Genomic DNA, 23969 nt, shown 5'->3' on the forward strand with positions numbered 1-23969 from the left:
TGCAGTCTATACAGTGTCCTGGGGGCTCATTAATTGATTGCAGTCTATACAGTGTCCTGGGGGCTCATTAATTGATTGCAGTCTATACAGTGTCCTGGGTGCTCATTCATTGATTGCAGTCTATACAGTGTCCTGGGGGCTCATTAATTGATTGCAATTTATACAGTGTCCAGGGTACTCATTCATTGATTGCAGTCTATACAGTGTCCGGGGTGCTCATACATTGATTGCAGTCTATACAGTGTCCGGGGTACTCATACATTGATTACAGTCTATACAGTGTCCTGGGTGCTCATACATTGATTGCAGTCTATACAGTGTCCTGGGGGCTCATACATTGATTGCAGTCTATACAGTGTCCTGGGGGCTCATTCATTGATTGCAGTCTATACAGTGTCCTGGGGGCTCATACATTGATTGCAGTCTATACAGTGTCCTGGGGGCTCATACATTGATTGCAGTCTATACAGTGTCCTGGGGGCTCATACATTGATTCCAGTTTATACAGTGTCCTGGGGGCTCATTCATTGATTGCAGTCTATACAGTGTCCTGGGTACTCATTCATTGATTGCAGTCTATACAGTGTCCTGGGTACTCATTCATTGATTGCAGTCTATACAGTGTCCTGGGGGCTCATACATTGATTGCAGTCTATACAGTGTCCTGGGGGCTCATTCATTGATTGCAGTCTATACAGTGTCCTGGGGGCTCATACATTGATTGCAGTCTATACAGTGTCCTGGGGGCTCATACATTGATTGCAGTCTATACAGTGTCCTGGGGGCTCATACATTGATTCCAGTTTATACAGTGTCCTGGGGGCTCATTCATTGATTGCAGTCTATACAGTGTCCGGGGTGCTCATACATTTATTGCAGTCTATACAGTGTCCGGGATACTCATACATTGATTACAGTCTATACAGTGTCCTGGGTGCTCATTCATTGATTGCAGTCTATACAGTGTCCTGGGTGCTCATACATTGATTGCAGTCTATACAGTGTCCGGGGTGCTCATACATTGATTGCAGTCTATACAGTGTCCTGGGTGCTCATACATTGATTGCAGTCTATACAGTGTCCGGGGTGCTCATACATTGATTGCAGTCTATACAGTGTCCTGGGTGCTCATACATTGATTGCAGTCTATACAGTGTCCGGGGTACTCATACATTGATTACAGTCTATACAGTGTCCTGGGTGCTCATACATTGATTGCAGTCTATACAGTGTCCTGGGGGCTCATACATTGATTGCAGTCTATACAGTGTCCTGGGTGCTCATTCATTGATTGCAGTCTATACAGTGTCCTGGGGGCTCATTAATTGATTGCAATTTATACAGTGTCCAGGGTACTCATTCATTGATTGCAGTCTATACAGTGTCCGGGGTGCTCATACATTGATTGCAGTCTATACAGTGTCCGGGGTACTCATACATTGATTACAGTCTATACAGTGTCCGGGGTGCTCATACATTGATTGCAGTCTATACAGTGTCCTGGGGGCTCATTCATTGATTGCAGTCTATACAGTGTCCTGGGGGCTCATTCATTGATTGCAGTCTATACAGTGTTCTGGGGGCTCATTCATTGATTGCAGTCTATACAGTGTCCTGGAGGCTCATACATTGATTGCAGTCTATACAGTGTCCGGGGTGCTCATACATTTATTGCAGTCTATACAGTGTCCGGGGTACTCATACATTGATTACAGTCTATACAGTGTCCTGGGTGCTCATACATTGATTGCAGTCTATACAGTGTCCTGGGGGCTCATTCATTGATTGCAATCTATACAGTGTCCTGGGGGCTCATACATTGATTGCAGTCTATACAGTGTCCTGGGGGCTCATTCATTGATTGCAATCTATACAGTGTCCTGGGGGCTCATACATTGATTGCAGTCTATACAGTGTTCTGGGGGCTCATTCATTGATTGCAGTCTATACAGTGTCCTGGAGGCTCATACATTGATTGCAGTCTATACAGTGTCCGGGGTGCTCATACATTTATTGCAGTCTATACAGTGTCCGGGGTACTCATACATTGATTACAGTCTATACAGTGTCCTGGGTGCTCATACATTGATTGCAGTCTATACAGTGTCCTGGGGGCTCATTCATTGATTGCAATCTATACAGTGTCCTGGGGGCTCATTCATTGATTGCAGTCTATACAGTGTCCTGGGGGCTCATACATTGATTGCAGTCTATACAGTGTCCTGGGGGCTCATACATTGATTGCAGTCTATACAGTGTCCTGGGGGCTCATACATTGATTCCAGTTTATACAGTGTCCTGGGGGCTCATTCATTGATTGCAGTCTATACAGTGTCCTGGGTACTCATTCATTGATTGCAGTCTATACAGTGTCCTGGGGGCTCATACATTGATTGCAGTCTATACAGTGTCCTGGGGGCTCATTCATTGATTGCAGTCTATACAGTGTCCTGGGGGCTCATACATTGATTGCAGTCTATACAGTGTCCTGGGGGCTCATACATTGATTGCAGTCTATACAGTGTCCTGGGGGCTCATACATTGATTCCAGTTTATACAGTGTCCTGGGGGCTCATTCATTGATTGCAGTCTATACAGTGTCCGGGGTGCTCATACATTTATTGCAGTCTATACAGTGTCCGGGATACTCATACATTGATTACAGTCTATACAGTGTCCTGGGTGCTCATTCATTGATTGCAGTCTATACAGTGTCCTGGGTGCTCATACATTGATTGCAGTCTATACAGTGTCCGGGGTGCTCATACATTGATTGCAGTCTATACAGTGTCCTGGGTGCTCATACATTGATTGCAGTCTATACAGTGTCCTGGGGTCTCATTAATTGATTGCAGTCTATACAGTGTCCTGGGTGCTCATTCATTGATTGCAGTCTATACAGTGTCCTGGGGGCTCATTAATTGATTGCAATTTATACAGTGTCCAGGGTACTCATTCATTGATTGCAGTCTATACAGTGTCCGGGGTGCTCATACATTGATTGCAGTCTATACAGTGTCCGGGGTACTCATACATTGATTACAGTCTATACAGTGTCCGGGGTGCTCATACATTGATTGCAGTCTATACAGTGTCCTGGGGGCTCATTCATTGATTGCAGTCTATACAGTGTCCTGGGGGCTCATTCATTGATTGCAGTCTATACAGTGTTCTGGGGGCTCATTCATTGATTGCAGTCTATACAGTGTCCTGGAGGCTCATACATTGATTGCAGTCTATACAGTGTCCGGGGTGCTCATACATTTATTGCAGTCTATACAGTGTCCGGGGTACTCATACATTGATTACAGTCTATACAGTGTCCTGGGTGCTCATACATTGATTGCAGTCTATACAGTGTCCTGGGGGCTCATTCATTGATTGCAATCTATACAGTGTCCTGGGGGCTCATACATTGATTGCAGTCTATACAGTGTCCTGGGGGCTCATTCATTGATTGCAGTCTATACAGTGTCCTGGGGGATCATTCATTGATTGCAGTCTATACAGTGTTCGGGGTGCTCATACATTGATTCCAGTTTATACAGTGTCCTGGGGGCTCATTCATTGATTGCAGTCTATACAGTGTCCGGGGTGCTCATACATTTATTGCAGTCTATACAGTGTCCGGGATACTCATACATTGATTACAGTCTATACAGTGTCCTGGGTGCTCATTCATTGATTGCAGTCTATACAGTGTCCGGGGTGCTCATACATTGATTGCAGTCTATACAGTGTCCTGGGTGCTCATACATTGATTGCAGTCTATACAGTGTCCTGGGGGCTCATTAATTGATTGCAGTCTATACAGTGTCCTGGGGGCTCATTAATTGATTGCAGTCTATACAGTGTCCTGGGGGCTCATTAATTGATTGCAATTTATACAGTGTCCAGGGTACTCATTCATTGATTGCAGTCTATACAGTGTCCGGGGTGCTCATACATTGATTGCAGTCTATACAGTGTCCGGGGTACTCATACATTGATTACAGTCTATACAGTGTCCTGGGTGCTCATACATTGATTGCAGTCTATACAGTGTCCTGGGGGCTCATTCATATATTGCAGTCTATACAGTGTCCTGGGGGCTCATACATTGATTGCAGTCTATACAGTGTCCTGGGGGCTCATTCATTGATTGCAGTCTATACAGTGTCCTGGGGGCTCATACATTGATTGCAGTCTATACAGTGTCCTGGGGGCTCATACATTGATTGCAGTCTATACAGTGTCCTGGGGGCTCATACATTGATTCCAGTTTATACAGTGTCCTGGGGGCTCATTCATTGATTGCAGTCTATACAGTGTCCTGGGTACTCATTCATTGATTGCAGTCTATACAGTGTCCTGGGGGCTCATACATTGATTGCAGTCTATACAGTGTCCTGGGGGCTCATTCATTGATTGCAGTCTATACAGTGTCCTGGGGGCTCATACATTGATTGCAGTCTATACAGTGTCCTGGGGGCTCATACATTGATTGCAGTCTATACAGTGTCCTGGGGGCTCATACATTGATTCCAGTTTATACAGTGTCCTGGGGGCTCATTCATTGATTGCAGTCTATACAGTGTCCGGGATACTCATACATTGATTACAGTCTATACATGTCCTGGGTGCTCATTCATTGATTGCAGTCTATACAGTGTCCTGGGTGCTCATTCATTGATTGCAGTCTATACAGTGTCCTGGGTGCTCATACATTGATTGCAGTCTATACAGTGTCCGGGGTGCTCATACATTGATTGCAGTCTATACAGTGTCCTGGGTGCTCATACATTGATTGCAGTCTATACAGTGTCCTGGGTGCTCATTCATTGATTGCAGTCTATACAGTGTCCTGGGGGCTCATTAATTGATTGCAATTTATACAGTGTCCAGGGTACTCATTCATTGATTGCAGTCTATACAGTGTCCGGGGTGCTCATACATTGATTGCAGTCTATACAGTGTCCGGGGTACTCATACATTGATTACAGTCTATACAGTGTCCGGGGTGCTCATACATTGATTGCAGTCTATACAGTGTCCTGGGGGCTCATTCATTGATTGCAGTCTATACAGTGTCCTGGGGGCTCATTCATTGATTGCAGTCTATACAGTGTTCTGGGGGCTCATTCATTGATTGCAGTCTAGACAGTGTCCTGGGGGCTCATACATTGATTGCAGTCTATACAGTGTCCTGGGGGCTCATACATTGATTGCAGTCTATACAGTGTCCTGGGTGCTCATACATTGATTGCAGTCTATACAGTGTCCTGGGTACTCATACATTGATTGCAATCTATACAGTGTCCTTGGGGCTTATTCATTAATTGCAGTCTATACAGTGTCCTGGGTGCTCATACATTGATTGCAGTCTATACAGTGTCCTGGGTGCTCATACATTGATTGCAGTCTATACAGTGTCCAGGGTGCTCATACATTGATTGCAGTCTATACAGTTGATTGCAGTCTATACAGTGTCCTGGGTGCTCATACATTGATTGCAGTCTATACAGTGTCCTGGGTGCTCATACATTGATTGCAGTCTATACAGTGTCCTGGGTACTCATACATTGATTGCAGTCTATACAGTGTCCGGGGTGCTCATACATTGATTACAGTCTATACAGTGTCCTGGGTGCTCATTCATTGATTGCAGTCTATACAGTGTCCTGGGTACTCATACATTGATAGCAGTCTATACAGTGTCCTGGGGGCTCATACATTGATTGCAGTCTATACAGTGTCCTGGGGGCTCATTAATTGATTGCAGTCTATACAGTGTCCTGGGGGCTCATTCATTGATTGCAGTCTATACAGTGTCCGGGGTGCTCATACATTGATTGCAGTCTATACAGTGTCCTGGGGGCTCATACATTGATTGCAGTCTATACAGTGTCCGGGGTGCTCATACATTTATTGCAGTCTATACAGTGTCCTGGGTGCTCATACATTGATTGCAGTCTATACAGTGTCCTGGGGGCTCATACATTGATTGCAGTCTATACAGTGTCCGGGGTGCTCATACATTTATTGCAGTCTATACAGTGTCCGGGATACTCATACATTGATTACAGTCTATACAGTGTCCTGGGTGCTCATACATTGATTGCAGTCTATACAGTGTCCTGGGTGCTCATACATTGATTGCAGTCTATACAGTGTCCTGGGGGCTCATTCATTGATTGCAGTCTATACAGTGTCCTGGGTACTCATACATTGATTGCAGTCTATACAGTGTCCGGGGTGCTCATACATTTATTGCAGTCTATACAGTGTCCGGGGTACTCATACATTGATTACAGTCTATACAGTGTCCTGGGTGCTCATACATTGATTGCAGTCTATACAGTGTCCTGGGTGCTCATACATTGATTGCAGTCTATACAGTGTCCTGGGTGCTCATACATTGATTGCAGTCTATACAGTGTCCGGAGTGCTCATACATTGATTGCAGTCTATACAGTGTCCTGGGTGCTCATACATTGATTGCAGTCTATACAGTGTCCGGAGTGCTCATACATTGATTGCAGTCTATACAGTGTCCTGGGTGCTCATACATTGATTGCAGTCTATACAGTGTCCTGAGTGCTCATACATTGATTGCAGTCTATACATTGTCCGGGGTGCTCATACATTGATTGCAGTCTATACAGTGTACTGGAGGCTCATACATTGATTGCAGTCTATACAGTGTCCGGGGGACTCATTCATTGATTGCATTCTATACAGTGTCCTGGGGGCTCATTCATTGATTGCAGTCTATACAGTGTTCTGGGGGCTCATTCATTGATTGCAGTCTATACAGTGTCCTGGGGGCTCATTCATTGATTGCAGTCTATACAGTGTTCTGGGTGCTCATTCATTGATTGCAGTCTATACAGTGTCCTGGGGGCTCATTCATTAATTGCAGTCTATACAGTGTCCTGGGTGCTCATACATTGATTGCAGTCTATACAGTGTCCTGGGTGCTCATACATTGATTGCAGTCTATACAGTGTCCTGGAGGCTCATTCATTGATTGCAGTCTATACAGTGTCCTGGGGGCTCATTAATTGATTGCAGTCTATACAGTGTTCTGGGGGCTCATTAATTGATTGCAGTCTATACAGTGTCCTGGGGGCTCATTCATTGATTGCAGTCTATACAGTGTCCTGGGTGCTCATTCATTGATTGCAGTCTATACAGTGTCCTGGGTGCTCATACATTGATTGCAGTCTATACAGTGTCCTGGGTGCTCATACATTGATTGCAGTCTATACAGTGTTCGGGGTGCTCATACATTGATTGCAGTCTATACAGTGTCCTGGGTGCTCATACATTGATTGCAGTCTATACAGTGTTCTGGGGGCTCATTAATTGATTGCAGTCTATACAGTGTCCTGGGGGCTCATTCATTGATTGCAGTCTATACAGTGTCCTGGGTGCTCATTCATTGATTGCAGTCTATACAGTGTCCTGGGTGCTCATACATTGATTGCAGTCTATACAGTGTCCTGGGTGCTCATACATTGATTGCAGTCTATACAGTGTTCGGGGTGCTCATACATTGATTGCAGTCTATACAGTGTCCTGGGTGCTCATACATTGATTGCAGTCTATACAGTGTCCTGGGTGCTCATACATTGATTGCAGTCTATACAGTGTCCAGGGTGCTCATACATTGATTGCAGTCTATACAGTGTTCGGGGTGCTCATACATTGATTGCAGTCTATACAGTGTTCGGGGTGCTCATACATTGATTGCAGTCTATACAGTGTCCTGGGTACTCATACATTGATTGCAGTCTATACAGTGTCCTGGGTGCTCATACATTGATTGCAGTCTATACAGTGTCCTGGGTGCTCATACATTGATTGCAGTCTATACAGTGTCCAGGGTGCTCATACATTGATTGCAGTCTATACAGTGTTCGGGGTGCTCATACATTGATTGCAGTCTATACAGTGTTCGGGGTGCTCATACATTGATTGCAGTCTATACAGTGTCCGGGGTACTCATACATTGATTGCAGTCTATACAGTGTCCGGGGTACTCATACATTGATTGCAGTCTATACAGTGTCCTGGGTACTCATACATTGCCACCTTGAAACCACAATGACGACATCATAAAACTAGATCGGTTTTGCCTTCTAAATGATTGCTGCTTTAAAAAAACAGGCAGACTCGTAGGAATTCCCGAACAGCCTGTACCTCGCACACTATTACATTTTGCCCCATGTGTCATTAAACACTTAACCCACACGTACCTCAGTGGAGAATTTTGTGTCTTTGAGGTTAAAGGTAAAGAAATAGGAGATTGTTAATCCCACCGCTCAATTCTCTCCTTGTCCCGGTTATCTTAGTGAGTAATGGTTCTTGTTTACAGTACACTACGATTGATGCGACTCCGTGTATATGCCACAGACAACAATCTCAACGGGATATTTAAAATGTTGCTTGTGTCTGCTGAATAACCGCAATCTAATTGTGTCAATGTCTGACCTTGCTAATTGTGCCCGTGCATTGTGCGTCTTATTGTCATTGTGCGGCTTATTACCATCACATAGATACAGGCAGAGTATAAGTGAAGGTTGGGTTCTGGGTCTAGAAAGACAATTCATGGAGCACTGTAGATCACATAGTAAGTTTCCCTGTAAAATTAAGATGGGGTAAGGTTTTTCTGTGTTAGTGTGGGTACACATTGGGCTGATAATGGCACAGTTTGCCATATCGGAATGACAAATGCATGAATGTGTGTTCCCGCGTGCTGCACAGCCAACCGGAAGATATCACATGCAACCCGGTGAAGTGTAATGAAGGTCGGAATGAGATATCGTTCCGTCGTTCATTACAGCGGCCAGTGTGTACGGCCAATCTCTGCTGGTCCAGGTCGAAGGGGAACTTGGCCCGACCATCGGGACCATTGACCTGTCGCTCTAATGTGTACCCAGCCTTAGTAATTAAGGGATGAATCCCTAAAAGTCAATCTTTTAAAATCCCCAATTGTTTTCTCATATTTTGGACATAAATTATAGATATTTAATAGACAACAGGTTCTCAAACTCGGTCCTCAGGACCCCACACGGTCCATGTTTTGCAGGTCACCTGTAGATTTTTAAAATGTGACAGTTGGTCATACACAGTCCACCTGCCGGGTGACGTGGAAAACATGAACCGTGTGCAGTCCTGAGGACCGAGTTTGAGAACCACTGTACTAGACTATGGTAACACAAAAATTTACAGTATCTGCATAAAAAAAAACATACTTAAAAAGCAAACAAAAATTGAGGGATCTTCTGCTGAGGGAGCTCATGTCCTTATGTTTTGAGGTGGAGGTTCATTGGTGGGGGGGAATTAGCTCCACATGTTGCCAGTTCCACTCTTCTAGAGTGTCCCCACTGAGTAAAGATGAGGCAGCAGCCGTGTTTGGGGGAGGCAGGTGTAAAGTGCTGAGAAAATTTGATTAAAAAATAGTTTTTGATTCTGAAAGTTACAGGTGCCTTTATTTGTAGGTGGCTGTGAACTCCAGGAACGCCTGGCCAATGGTCAGAAAATATGGCTATAGAATAGTGGATACTGGAAATATGTATCTGATCGATACTCCGTCCAATATTAAAATCCAGTGGTTTCACAGTACTGGGCTGATGATCATTGAATCCAACTCCACCAGTAAACCAACATCTATGGGATTGTGCGGTGAGTACAACATTTATTCCGTCGTCTTTCTGTTCAGTCTGCCGCCATTTGGGGTTCTGGAGGAAGAATCTCCAACAGAGTTTGGTAGATTTTGTCGAAATTCAAAATGTCAATAATAATGTGAACATGAATGTTGACATATGCTGCACCTCTCGGAGCTGCTCACTCGCGCCAGGTGTATAGCGCTGTATGACATATGGGGTCATTCAGACCTGATAGCTCGCTAGCTGATTTTTGTAGTCCTGCGTTCGCATAGTCGCCGCCAGCCGGAGACTGTATTTTAGCTGTGCAAGTGTGCGATCGCATGTGCAGCCGAGCGGTACAAAAAAACTTTGTGCAGTTTCTGAGTTGCTCAGAACTTACTCAACCGCTGTGATCACTTCAGCCTGTCCGGGGCCGTAATTGACGTCAGACACCCGCCATGCAAACGTTTGGACACGCCTGAAAACGGTCAGTTGCCACCCCAAATTACCTCTTCCTGTCAATCTCCTTGCGATCGGCTGTACGAATGGATTCTTCGTAAAACCCATCGCACAGCAACGTTCCGCTTTGTACCCGTGCGATGCGCCTGCGCATACGGTGTATACGCATGTGCAGCTCTGACATGATCGCAGCACTGCAAAAAACGCTAGCGAGCGAACAGGTCTGAATGACCCCCATAGACACTAGGTGTATGAAGACAGATCTGTATAAAGATGACAGTAGTGTCTTATTAGATTCATATATTGCATCTTATGGTTTTAGTAGACAAACTCAGCTGAGTTAATTTTGAAAAACCTGACTGAGGCCAAATTCTCTCCAAAGAGCAATCTATCATGTGACAGATTTCTAGAGCTCGACTTTCTCTCCATGGAATATTCCTGAGGCGTCACTGTGCCCAAAACACTTCCATCCTGGGTATATTTATAACAGAAATGAATTAAGTAGGATATCTCTATTCCCATGAAGTTGCTCTTGTGTAAACCTTGTATAGCAAATATATTCATCACCCTAATCAGCCACCGGCCTACAGACAGGTACATGTAGTGTCCAGACATAGAGAGAACTTGACAATGATTTGTTTTGGGCTTCTGTGCCTCATTAAATCCTATTCTTTAATTCCGCACCATAACCTCTATATGTTTCTGATCCCACCACCTCATTCCACCCTTTCTATTGCCTGGTTCCACGACCCCCATCACCTTGTTCCATCCTTTTCAGTGCCTAGTCCCACGCCCTCATCACCTCATTCCACTCTTTTTATAACTTTGTTCCATTGCTTGGTCCCATGCCCCCCAACACCTTGGTCCACACTTCTCATCACTGAGCTCCACTCTTTCCATTGCCTGGTCCCACGCTCCCCATCAACTCGTTCCACCCTTTCCATTGCCTGGTACAACACCACCTTCACCTTGTTCCACACTTCTCATCACTTCATTCCACCCTTTCCATTGCCTGATCCCACACTCCCCATCACCTCGATCTACCCTGTCCATTGCCTGGTCGCATTCTCCCCATCACCTCGTTCCACCCTTTCCATTGCCTGGTCCCAAGTTCTCCATCACCACGTTCTACCCTTTCCATCACCATATCTTTTGATTACCTCATTGCACGCTTCTCATGCCTTTGTTCCACCCTATCCATTGCCTGGTCCCACACTCCCCATCACCTCGTTCCCCGCTTCTCATCATTTTGTTCCACCTTTTCCATCACCTGATCACACGCACCACATCATCTTGCTGCATATTTACCATCACCTAACTCCATCCTTCCCATTACCTCACTACATGCTTCTTCTCACTTGACTCCACATATTTTATCACCTTGTTCCATCATTTCCATTGCTTGGTTACCCGATTCACTTTACCTCATTCCATGCTTTTCATCATGTCACTCTGCAATTCCTGCACCTTACTCCATGCATCTTATCACCTCGTTTCGACCTTCTGTCGCTTAGTCACATGCTGCCCATCAACTTGCTCCAAGCATCACCTCGCTTTTCACTACCTCGCTCCACACTCTTTATCACCTTGTTCCACCCTTCTATTGCCTAGTCCCATGCAGCCCATCACCTCACTCCAAGCATCACCTTACTGTGTTATTCCAACATCTCGCTTCACATTACCCATCACCTCACTCTACTACCCATCACCTTACTCCACACTGCTCATCACCTCGTTCCACCCTTCTATCATCTGGTCCCAGACTACCCACTACCTCACACCACACTTCTTATAACCTCACTCTACCACCCATCACTTTACTCCACACTTCTTATCACCTCGTTCCACCCTTCTATCATCTGGTCCCAGACTACCCACTACCTCACGCCACGCTTCTTATAACCTCACTCTACCACCCATCACTTTACTCCACACTTCTTATCACCTCGTTCCACCCTTCTATCATCTGGTCCCAGACTACCCACTAACTCACTCCACGCTTCTTATAACCTCACTCTACCACCCATCACTCTGCTCCACGCATTTTTCCTCATCTTTTTCCTCATCTTTTTCCATCCTTTCCTCACCTGTACCTTTCCACATTTCACTCTATGCTTCCCCATCAGCTGGTCCATGCTTTCCATCAACTGGATTAATGCTTTCCATCACCCCCCTCTAAGTACTACAATGGCAGCCAGCAGATCTCAGTAGAATATAGCACCTCTGGGATGTGATGGAATGGGAGATCTGCAACATGAATGTTCAGCTGACAAATCTGCAGCACCTGCGTGATGTGATCATGTCACTATGGCCCAGAATCTCTAAAGGGAATTCAGACTGTTCTGGGGGCAAAGGGCAGCCTACCCCAGTACTGGAAAGGTGTACTTAGTAACGTGGCCGCCAAGTCCGTGGAGGGGGATCCTACCCCAGTACTGGAAAGGTGTACCTAGTAACGTGGCCGCCGAGTGCGTGAATGGGATCCCACCCCCGTACTGAAAAGGTGTACTGTACCTAGTAACGTGGCCGCTGAGTGCGTGGATGGGATCCTACCCCAGTACTGGAAAGGTGTACCTAGTAACGTGACCGCCAAGTCCGTGGAGGGGGATGTTACTCCAGTACTGGAAAGGTGTACCTAGTAACGTGGCCGCTGAGTGCGTGGATGGGATCCTACCCCAGTACTGGAAAGGTGTACTGTATCTAGTAAAGTGGCCGCTGAGGGCGTGGATGGGATCCTACCCCAGTACTGGAAAGGTGTACCTAGTAACGTGGCCACTGAGTATGTGGATGGGATCCTACCCCAGTACTGGAAAGGTGTACCTGGTAACGTGGCCACTGAGTATGTGGATAGGATCCTACCCCAGTACTCTAAAGGTGTACTATACATAGTAATGTGACCGCTGAGTGCATGGATGGGATCCTACACCAGTACTGGAAAGATGTACCTACTAACGTGGCCGCTGAGTGCGTGGATGGGTACTACCCCAGTGCTGTAAAGGTGTACTGTGCATAGTAACGTTGCAGCTAAGTGCGTGGATGGGTCCTACCCCAGTGCTGGAAAGGTGTACCTAGTAACGTGGCCACTGAATATGTGAATAGGATCTTGCCCCAGTACTGGAAAGGTGTACTGTACCTAGTAATGTGGCCGCTGAGTGCATGGATGGGTCTTACCCCAGTGCTGGAAAGGTGTACCTAGTAACGTGACCACTGAGTGTGGATGGGTCTTACCCCAGTGCTGGAAAGGTGTACCTAGTAACGTGACCACTGGCGTGGATGGGTCTTACCCCAGTGCTGGAAAGGTGTACCTAGTAACACTGAGTGCGTGGTCCTATGCCAGTACTGGAAAGGTGTACTTAGTAACGTTGCCGCTGAGTGTGTGGATGGGTCCTACACCAGTACTGGAAAGGTGTACCTAGTAAAATGGCCGCCGAGTGCGTGTATGGGGGTCCTACGCCATTACTGGAAAGGTGTACCTAGTAACGTGGCAGCTGAATGTGTGGATGAGATTCTACGCCATTACTGGAAAGGTGTACCTAGTAACGTGGCCGCTGAGTGCGTGGATGGGTCCTACACCAGTACTGGAAAGGTGTACCTGGTAACGTGCCCACTGAGTGAGTGGATGGGTCCTACACTAGTACTGGAAAGGTGTACCTAGTAACATGGCCGCTGAGTGCGTGGATGTGATCCTACCCCAGTGCTAAAAAGGTGTACTGTACCTAGTAATGTGGCCGCTGAGTGCGTGGATGGGTCCTACACCAGTGCTAGAAAGGTGTACCTAGTAACGTGGCCGCTGAGTGCATGGATGGGTCCTACACCAGTGCTGGAAACGCGTACCGAGTAACATGGCCGCTGAATGCGTGGATGGGTCCTACACCAGTACTGGAAAGGTGTACCTAGTAACATGGCCACTGAGTGCGTGGATGGGATCCTACCCCAGTGCCGGAAAGGTGTACCTAGTAACGTGACCGCTGAGTGCGTGGATGGGTCCTACACCAGTACTGGAAAGGTGTACCTAGTAACATGGCCACTGAGTGCGTGGATGGGATCCTACCCCAGTGCCGGAAAGGTGTACCTAGTAACGTGACCGCTCAGTGCGTGGATGGGATCCTACCCCAGTGCCGGAAAGGTGTACCTAGTAACGTGACCGCTGAGTGCGTGGATGGGATCCTACACTAGTACTGGAAAGGTGTACCTAGTGACGTGGCCGCTGAGTGCGTGGATGGGACCCTACCCCAGTGCTGGAAAGGTGTACCTAGTAACGTGACCGCTGAGTGCGTGGATGGGATCCTACCCCAGTGCTGGAAAGGTATCCTGGTAACGTGGCCACTGAGTGCGTGGATGGGATCCTGCACCAGTACTGGAAAGGTGTACCTAGTAACGGGGCTGCTGAGTGCGTGGATGGGAAAGGTGTACTGTACATAGTAACGTGGCCGCTAAGTGCGTGGTTAGTTGGTTACTGACTATATTTAAAATTGCAGAATTTTTTTTTCTCCCTCCAATTAATTCATGTTAAAAACTTCTGTGACGCTAATGTGCAATCATCAGAGATTCTGTAGCCAAAACAGTTATGTAAAACTCCCAGCAGCGTTAATTAGCGGTTCTCCAGGAACAAGTGCCCGGTGTCCTGTGCCAGGAGCCGTCTCACATGAGCCGCTGTGTTAAAGTGGAATCATTCACAGTAAACCCATCCATCAGTGATGTGTCCGTCATACTTCCTCCTGCATTACCCTACACACACTCAATGGATGAAAGGGAAGCTTTTACTGTACAGTTCCTACACTTGTCGTTAGCAGACTTGTATATTATACTGTGTGACGTGAGCTGTGCGCTCATTGTGGCTCTTCTTTCAGGATTTTGTGATGGAAATGCTACAAACGATTTAATTCTGCCCAATGGCCGTGTCCTGACTAAAAGCGATGATTCCGGCGAGTTCCTGGACAGCTGGCAAGTTCCGTACACGCTAAAATATGTTGGAAAAGAAAGGCACCAGGATCTGAACTGCTCGGTCGTGGACTGCTCGGAGTGTTTTGGAATGATCGTAAAGCAGGCGTTCAGCAGCTGTCATCCTTATGTATGTACCATTCATAGAGTACTATGCGGGCTGGTGTAGGCGGCTGGCACCGCAGCTTGCATTGTGTGATATCAGGGGCAGTGGCAGAGCTAGTATCTGGGGAAGTCACAGTCTCAGGGCCTCTGTGGTTTAACCATTTCTCAAGCACCTGAACAATTTGCCCGCCACGTGAAGCTTAAATGGCCTGATCATTATAGACTATTTACCATAGTTGTAGTACTCAGGCCCAGATTTATCAAGCCTTGGAGAGTGATAAAGTATCAGCCAATCAGCTATTAATGTCATTTTTCAAACACAGCCTGTGACACGACAGTTGGGAGCTGGTTGATTGGTACTTTATAACCTGGGAATTGAGGCTTGATAAATCTGGGCCTCAGACCTGAGTAATGTGTTATACAAGTAACCCCTAAGTTTGCAGCCCAGATGCAATAATGGTGTCACGGTGTGTCCCGCAGTGTCCACATTCTGCTTTCTCCCCGACATGCCAGTAGGCCAACTTGTCTGCTAAGGGCCATCACATGGACATCGGCCGTAGTCCTGCAGCACTGTGGGGCAGATTTATTAAGCCTGGTGAAGTGATAACGTGGAAGGTGATAACACACCAGCCAATCAGCTCCTAACTTCCATGCTACAGGCTGGGTTTGAAAAATGACAGTTAAGAGCTGATTGGCCGGTGCGTTATCACCTTGCACTTTATCACTTCACCAGGCTTAATAAATCTGCACCAATGTCTGTCGGACAGGCAGGGTCGGGTGGGTGCAATGATCCCCATGAGTGATCGTGATATGGCTGCAATGGGATCCGGTCTGAAGATCAACACTGTCTAAGTTGACAATGTTTAGGTTACCCACTATAGGTCGACAGGATTTCTAGGTCGACATGTGCTAGGTCAACAGGTCAAAAGGTTGACGTGAGTTTTTTTTTTTTTGGGGGGGGGGTTATTCTTTTTTTGAACTTTTTGGACTACGATTGGAACGTTAATCTGTGCCAAGCGAAGCGGCAGCGAATTCATGTCGACATTTTGGCCTAGCACATGTCGACCTAGAAACCCTGTCGACCTAGTGACTGTCGACCTAAACATTTTCGACCTAGACACTGTCGATCTAAAGATCCACACCCGGCTGCAATGCCACCTGATACTGTACACCCGCTAATGTGTACATCACCTCTAACTGAGTTCCATATTGTGTGGCCTGGCCATGCAGATCCACCATCCCATCAACACTTACAGGGATGTAATAATCAGAGTTGTATATATCATTTATTCATTGCAAGTGTTACAAAACAGTCTTTAATGTAACTGCCATACTCATATGTAGAATGACTGTCACAAGAATACAGAGCTCCTGATGTCATCCCTGTGGATTTTCTACCTTTCACTGTGGGAACATAGGTGGTTGTGTTATTGTACATTACACTGGAGCTCCAGTACATACAGTATAACCTGCTGAGATGTGACTGCTGTACAAGGCTCTTGTAGATACACCGTGGATCTGCTGATATTGGGCCTGGTTCAGAGTTGTGCCCAAGTCTATTAACGCATGGTGCATGTGTGTCTGAGCCCACTGGATCATGCACATCTCAGTCTCATCTCCGCATCTGGCTGAATGGTGTAACTGGGCATTCACGCGTGGGCTGTGTCCTGGGAGCGCATACACAGAGACCTGTCAGATCTCTTCCTCCAGGTGTAGGGCTGGTTTAAGTGGGCGCTGATAGCCATACCCAGCTTCTGTCACAAGCAGACGGATGGGGGCATTGTGGTCACACAGTCTCCTAAAGCTCTGAACCCGTCTCATTGCACTGGAATCACGGCAGCCTGTTAGACATTTGCTTGCAGTGTGTAGCTTGCTCTAGATGGCTAAGCTAATTGCTGATTGGTTGCTGAGGTTATAATGCATATTTGCACCTGTGACCAATGTTAGTAAACAACGCTGCGTTCCTGTAAAGGTTCTGTTCCTCTCCACTGATGATGGCTGTAAGAATACTTGCATACAAATCTATTGCATCTCTCTCCACCTCGGCAGGTGTCTCCTGAAGCGTTCTGTGAGCTGTGGGCGCAGGACGTAGAATACATCCAGGATCCCTGCAAAGCCCTGACTGCGTATGTCACCATGTGCCACAAATTCAACATCTGCATTGTATGGAGGAAACCAGACTTCTGCCGTAAGTGACTGAACATAGCCTCATGGGTGTAACTATAGTGCCCCATTTATGAGGATTTCCTGCAATAAGATGTATCCCCTCAGGTAGGAGCCGGTTGCTCCCTGCCTGCTGTGTGGCGTGATGTGAACTGGGAGAATTCAGTGTGGCATTATCTTCACTGGTGGCACTGTGTGGTATAATGTGAACTAGCTCACTACTATGGGGCATACAATGAAACAGGGCGCTATTACTGTATATTGGGGTAATTCCAAGTTGATCGCAGCAGGATTTTTGTTAGCAGTTGGGCAAAACCATGTGCACTGCAGGGGGGCAGATATAACATGTGCAGAGAGAGTTAGATTTGGGTGTGGTGAGTTCAATCTGCAATCTAATTTGCAGTGTAAAAATAAAGCAGCCAGTATTTAGCCTGCACAGAAACAATATAACCCACCCAAATCTAACTCTCTCTACACATGTTATATCTGCCTCCCCTGCAGTACACATGGTTTTGCCCAATTGCTATCAAAAATCCTGCTGCGATCAACTTGGAATTACCCCCCATGTGCATTGCAGGGGAGGCAGATATAACATGTGCAGAGAGAGTTAGATTTGGGTGGGTTATTTTGTTTCTGTGCAGGGTAAATACTGGCTGCTTTATTTTTACACTGCAAATTAGATTGCAGATTGAACACAGCACACCCAAATTTAACTCTCTCTGCACATGTTAAATCTGCCTCCCCTGCAGTGCACATGGGGGTAATTCCAAGTTGATCGCAGCAGGAAATTTTTTAGCAGTTGGGCAAAACCATGGCCCTCATTCCGAGTTGTTCGCTCGTTATTTTTCTTCGCATTGGAGCGATTAGTCGCAAACTGCGCATGCACAATGTTCGCAGTGCGGCTGCGCAAAGTAAATTTGCACAAAAGTTTGGTATTTTACTCACGGCGTAACAAGGTTTTTTCATCGTTCTGGTGATCGTAGTGTGATTGACAGGAAGTGGGTGTTTCTGGGCGGAAACTGGCCGTTTCATGGGAGTGTGCGAAAAAACGCAGGCGTTTCGGGAAAAAATGCGGGAGTGGCTGGAGAAACGGGGGAGTGTCTGGACGAACGCTGGGTGTGTTTGTGACGTCAAACCAGGAACGAAAAGTACTGAAAAGTCGCGAGCTACTCAGAAACTGCAAAGAAATTTCTATTCGCAATTCTGCTAATCTTTTGTTCGCACTTCTGCAAAGCTAAGATTCACTCCCAGTAGGCGGCGGCTTAGCGTGTGCATTTCTGAAAAACTTAGCTAGCAAGCGAACAACTCGGAATGACGGCCCATGTGCACTGCAGGGGAGGCAGATATAACATGTGCAGAGAGAGATAGATTTGGGTGTGGTGAGTTAAATCTGCAATCTAAATTGCAGTGTAAAAATAAATCAGCCAGTATTTACCCTGCACAGAAACAAAATAAGCCACCCAAATCTATCTCTCTCTGCAAATGTTATATCTGCCTCCCCTGCAGTGCACATGGTTTTGCCCAACTGCTAACAAATTTCCTGCTGCGATCAACTTGGAATTACCCCATTAGAGATGTGCGGCTGGCACTTTTCGTGTTTTGAGTTTTGGTTTTGGTTCTAATTCCACTTTCGTGTTTTGGTTTTGGTTTAGTTTTGTCAAAACCACCCTTTTCGTGTTTTGATTTTGGTTTTGGATCTGGATGATTTAAAAAAAAACTAAAAACAGCTAAAATCACAGAATTTAGGGGTTATTTTGATCCTACGGTATTATTAACCTCAATAACATTCATTTCCACTCATTTCCAGTCTATTCTGAACACCTCACACCACACAATATTGTTTTTAGGCCTAAAAGTTGCACAGAGGTGGCTGTATGACTAAGCTAAGCGACACAAGTGTGCGGCACAAACACCTGGCCCATCTAGGAGTGGCACTGCAGTTGCAGACAGGATGGCACTTCAGAAAACTAGGCCCCCGCCCCAAACAGCACATCATGCAAAGAAGTAAAAGAGGTGCAATAAGGTGGCTGTATGACTAAGCTAAGCGACACAAGTGTGCGACACAAACAACATGGGACGTGCTGGAATTTGCCCAGATGTAATACACACACAATATTGGTGGCACAGGATAGCGTCCCCCTAAACCACACACACACACACACACACACACACACACACACACACACACACACACACACACACACACACACACGGCAAAGCCTGTAAAATTAATTTGGATAATAACCCTTTTATTTGGAGCTATTATAATAATACTAGTTGATTAATCCCGCCCTACGGGCGCTCTTCACACTGTCGTAAGCAGCAGCGTATACCACTGTGACTGCCTCGTCACTGGAATGACCGATGGACAGGACACTACCACTGGTCTGATGCAGCACAACACAACAACACTGTAAGGGACTTGTGGTTGTTGTTATAATTATTATACTGCAGCAGTGGACATATAGCAGCAGCGTATATCGTCACTGGAATGACTGATGAGACAGGACACTACCACTGGTCTGATGCAGCACAACACAACACCACTTTATACAGCTACACTGGATATATGGCAGCAGAGGACACCAACACTGTAACTGGCTGGACTGATGCAGCACAATACACTGACTACACTGGACTGGACAGCACAACACAGCACCACTTTATACAGCTACACTGGATATATGGCAGCAGAGGACACCAACACTGTGACTACACTGGACTGGACTGAGCAGCACAACACAGCACAAGACTCGCCACCCCACTTTCCCGCCCCCACACAGACACTGAGGACGGAGACACGTCCTCTCTCTACACTCTCTGAGACTGGAGTGAAAATGGCCGTGACGCGCGGCTCCTTATATGGAATCCAAATCCCGCAAGAATCCGACAGCGGGATGATGACGTTTTGCCGCGTTCGGGTTTCCGAGTCAGGCGGGAAAACCCGACCCTGGCTCGGAACCGAACTCGGAAGGCAAAGTCCGGTAGGGTTCGGTTCTCTGAGAACCGAACCCGCTCATCTCTATATATTATGTAAAATGAACAACCACTGCTGGGAGAGGTGTCTCTGTACAGGCATTGGGGAGAGGCCCCTTCAATATGTTGCTATGGAGCCCACAAAGTTCTGGTTACGCCCCTGCATAGCCCAATACAAGCTATGGGAGTGTATAACGTACATGCAGTGGGGGTGTATAACGTATAGCCTAACACTTGCAGTGGGGGGGTGTAACGCATAGCCTAACACTTGCAGTGGAAGGGGGGGGGGGTGTAACGCATAGCCTGACACATGCAGTGGGGTTGTATAACACATAGCCTGACACATGCAGTGGAGGTGTATAACACATAGCCTGACACATGCAGTGGGGGTGTATAACACATAGCCTGACACATGCAGTGGGGGTGTATAATAGAGATGAGCGCCGGAAATTTTTCGGGTTTTGTGTTTTGGTTTTGGGTTCGGTTCCGCGGCCGTGTTTTGGGTTCGACCGCGTTTTGGCAAAACCTCACCGAATTTTTTTTGTCGGATTCGGGTGTGTTTTGGATTCGGGTGTTTTTTTCCAAAAAACCTAAAAAACAGCTTAAATCATAGAATTTGGGGGTCATTTTGATCCCAAAGTATTATTAACCTCAAAAACCATCATTTCCACTCATTTTCAGTCTATTCTGAATACCTCACACCTCACAATATTATTTTTAGTCCTAAAATTTGCACCGAGGTCGCTGGATGACTAAGCTAAGCGACCCTAGTGGCCGACACAAACACCTGGCCCATCTAGGAGTGGCACTGCAGTGTCACGCAGGATGTCCCTTCCAAAAAACCCTCCCCAAACAGCACATGACGCAAAGAAAAAAAGAGGCGCAATGAGGTAGCTGTGTGAGTAAGATAAGCGACCCTAGTGGCCGACACAAACACCGGGCCCATCTAGGAGTGTCACTGCAGTGTCACGCAGGATGTCCCTTCCAAAAAACCCTCCCCAAACAGCACATGACGCAAAGAAAAAAAGAGGCGCAATGAGGTAGCTGTGTGAGTAAGATAAGCGACCCTAGTGGCCGACACAAACACCGGGCCCATCTAGGAGTGGCACTGCAGTGTCACGCAGGATGTCCCTTCCAAAAAACCCTCCCCAAACAGCACATGACGCAAAGAAAAAAAGAGGCGCAATGAGGTAGCTGTGTGAGTAAGATAAGCGACCCTAGTGGCCGACACAAACACCGGGCCCATCTAGGAGTGGCACTGCAGTGTCACGCAGGATGTCCCTTCCAAAAAACCCTCCCCAAACAGCACATGACGCAAAGAAAAAAAGAGGCGCAATGAGGTAGCTGTGTGAGTAAGATAAGCGACCCTAGTGGCCGACACAAACACCGGGCCCATCTAGGAGTGGCACTGCAGTGTCACGCAGGATGTCCCTTCCAAAAAACCCTCCCCAAACAGCACATGACGCAAAGAAAAAAAGAGGCGCAATGAGGTAGCTGTGTGAGTAAGATAAGCGACCCTAGTGGCCGACACAAACACCGGGCCCATCTAGGAGTGTCACTGCAGTGTCACGCAGGATGTCCCTTCCAAAAAACCCTCCCCAAACAGCACATGACGCAAAGAAAAAAAGAGGCGCAATGAGGTAGCTGTGTGAGTAAGATAAGCGACCCTAGTGGCCGACACAAACACCGGGCCCATCTAGGAGTGTCACTGCAGTGTCACGCAGGATGTCCCTTCCAAAAAACCCTCCCCAAACAGCACATGACGCAAAGAAAAATTAAAGAAAAAAGAGGTGCAAGATGGAATTGTCCTTGGGCCCTCCCACCCACCCTTATGTTGTATAAACAGGACATGCACACTTTAACCAACCCATCATTTCAGTGACAGGGTCTGCCACACGACTGTGACTGATATGACGGGTTGGTTTGGACCCCCACCAAAAAAGAAGCAATTAATCTCTCCTTGCACAAACTGGCTCTACAGAGGCAAGATGTCCACCTCATCATCATCCTCCGATATATCACCGTGTACATCCCCCTCCTCACAGATTATCAATTCGTCCCCACTGGAATCCACCATCTCAGCTCCCTGTGTACTTTGTGGAGGCAATTGCTGCTGGTCAATGTCTCCGCGGAGGAATTGATTATAATTCATTTTAATGAACATCATCTTCTCCACATTTTCTGGATGTAACCTCGTACGCCGATTGCTGACAAGGTGAGCGGCGGCACTAAACACTCTTTCGGAGTACACACTTGTGGGAGGGCAACTTAGGTAGAATAAAGCCAGTTTGTGCAAGGGCCTCCAAATTGCCTCTTTTTCCTGCCAGTATAAGTACGGACTGTGTGACGTGCCTACTTGGATGCGGTCACTCATATAATCCTCCACCATTCTTTCAATGTTGAGAGAATCATATGCAGTGACAGTAGACAACATGTCCGTAATCGTTGTCAGGTCCTTCAGTCCGGACCAGATGTCAGCATCAGCAGTCGCTCCAGACTGCCCTGCATCACCGCCAGCGGGTGGGCTCGGAATTCTGAGCCTTTTCCTCGCACCCCCAGTTGCGGGAGAATGTGAAGGAGGAGATGTTGACAGGTCCCGTTCCGCTTGACTTGACAATTTTCTCACCAGCAGGTCTTTCAACCCCAGCAGACTTGTGTCTGCCGGAAAGAGAGATCCAAGGTAGGCTTTAAATCTAGGATCGAGCACGGTGGCCAAAATGTAGTGCTCTGATTTCAACAGATTGACCACCCGTGAATCCTTGTTAAGCGAATTAAGGGCTCCATCCACAAGTCCCACATGCCTAGCGGAATCGCTCCGTGTTAGCTCCTCCTTCAATGTCTCCAGCTTCTTCTACAAAAGCCTGATGAGGGGAATGACCTGACTCAGGCTGGCAGTGTCTGAACTGACTTCACGTGTGGCAAGTTCAAAGGGCATCAGAACCTTGCACAACGTTGAAATCATTCTCCACTGCGCTTGAGACAGGTGCATTCCACCTCCTATATCGTGCTCAATTGTATAGGCTTGAATGGCCTTTTGCTGCTCCTCCAACCTCTGAAGCATATAGAGGGTTGAATTCCACCTCGTTACCACTTCTTGCTTCAGATGATGGCAGGGCAGGTTCAGTAGTTTTTGGTGGTGCTCCAGTCTTCTGTACGTGGTGCCTGTACGCCGAAAGTGTCCCGCAATTCTTCTGGCCACCGACAGCATCTCTTGCACGCCCCTGTCGTTTTTTAAAAAATTCTGCACCACCAAATTCAAGGTATGTGCAAAACATGGGACGTGCTGGAATTTGCCCATATTTAATGCACACACAATATTGCTGGCGTTGTCCGATGCCACAAAGCCACAGGAGAGTCCAATTGGGGTAAGCCATTCCGCGATGATCTTCCTCAGTTGCCGTAAGAGGTTTTCAGCTGTGTGCGTATTCTGGAAACCGGTGATACAAAGCGTAGCCTGCCTAGGAAAGAGTTGGCATTTGCGAGATGCTGCTACTGGTGCCGCCGCTGCTGTTCTTGCGGCGGGAGTCCATACATCTACCCAGTGGGCTGTCACAGTCATATAGTCCTGACCCTGCCCTGCTCCACTTGTCCACATGTCCGTGGTTAAGTGGACATTGGGTACAACTGCATTTTTTAGGACACTGGTGAGTCTTTTTCTGACGTCCGTGTACATTCTCGGTATCGCCTGCCTAGAGA

The 23969-nt window shown here is 46.9% G+C and overlaps 1 protein-coding gene across 1 annotated transcript in view; it reads left to right on the top strand.

The window, feature by feature from the left end:
• Positions 1 to 23969, top strand: part of OTOG (otogelin) — a 416567-nt gene that overhangs the window by 302255 nt on the left and 90343 nt on the right. The window contains exons 39-41 of the mRNA XM_063944165.1: positions 9486 to 9669; positions 14939 to 15159; positions 17184 to 17322. Coding sequence (XP_063800235.1) covers positions 9486 to 9669; positions 14939 to 15159; positions 17184 to 17322 — 544 coding nt within the window. The remainder of the gene's footprint in view (positions 1 to 9485; positions 9670 to 14938; positions 15160 to 17183; positions 17323 to 23969) is intronic.

This window comes from Pseudophryne corroboree, chromosome 11 (assembly GCF_028390025.1).
Source record: "Pseudophryne corroboree isolate aPseCor3 chromosome 11, aPseCor3.hap2, whole genome shotgun sequence".
In the NCBI taxonomy this organism is placed as follows: domain Eukaryota; kingdom Metazoa; phylum Chordata; class Amphibia; order Anura; family Myobatrachidae; genus Pseudophryne; species Pseudophryne corroboree.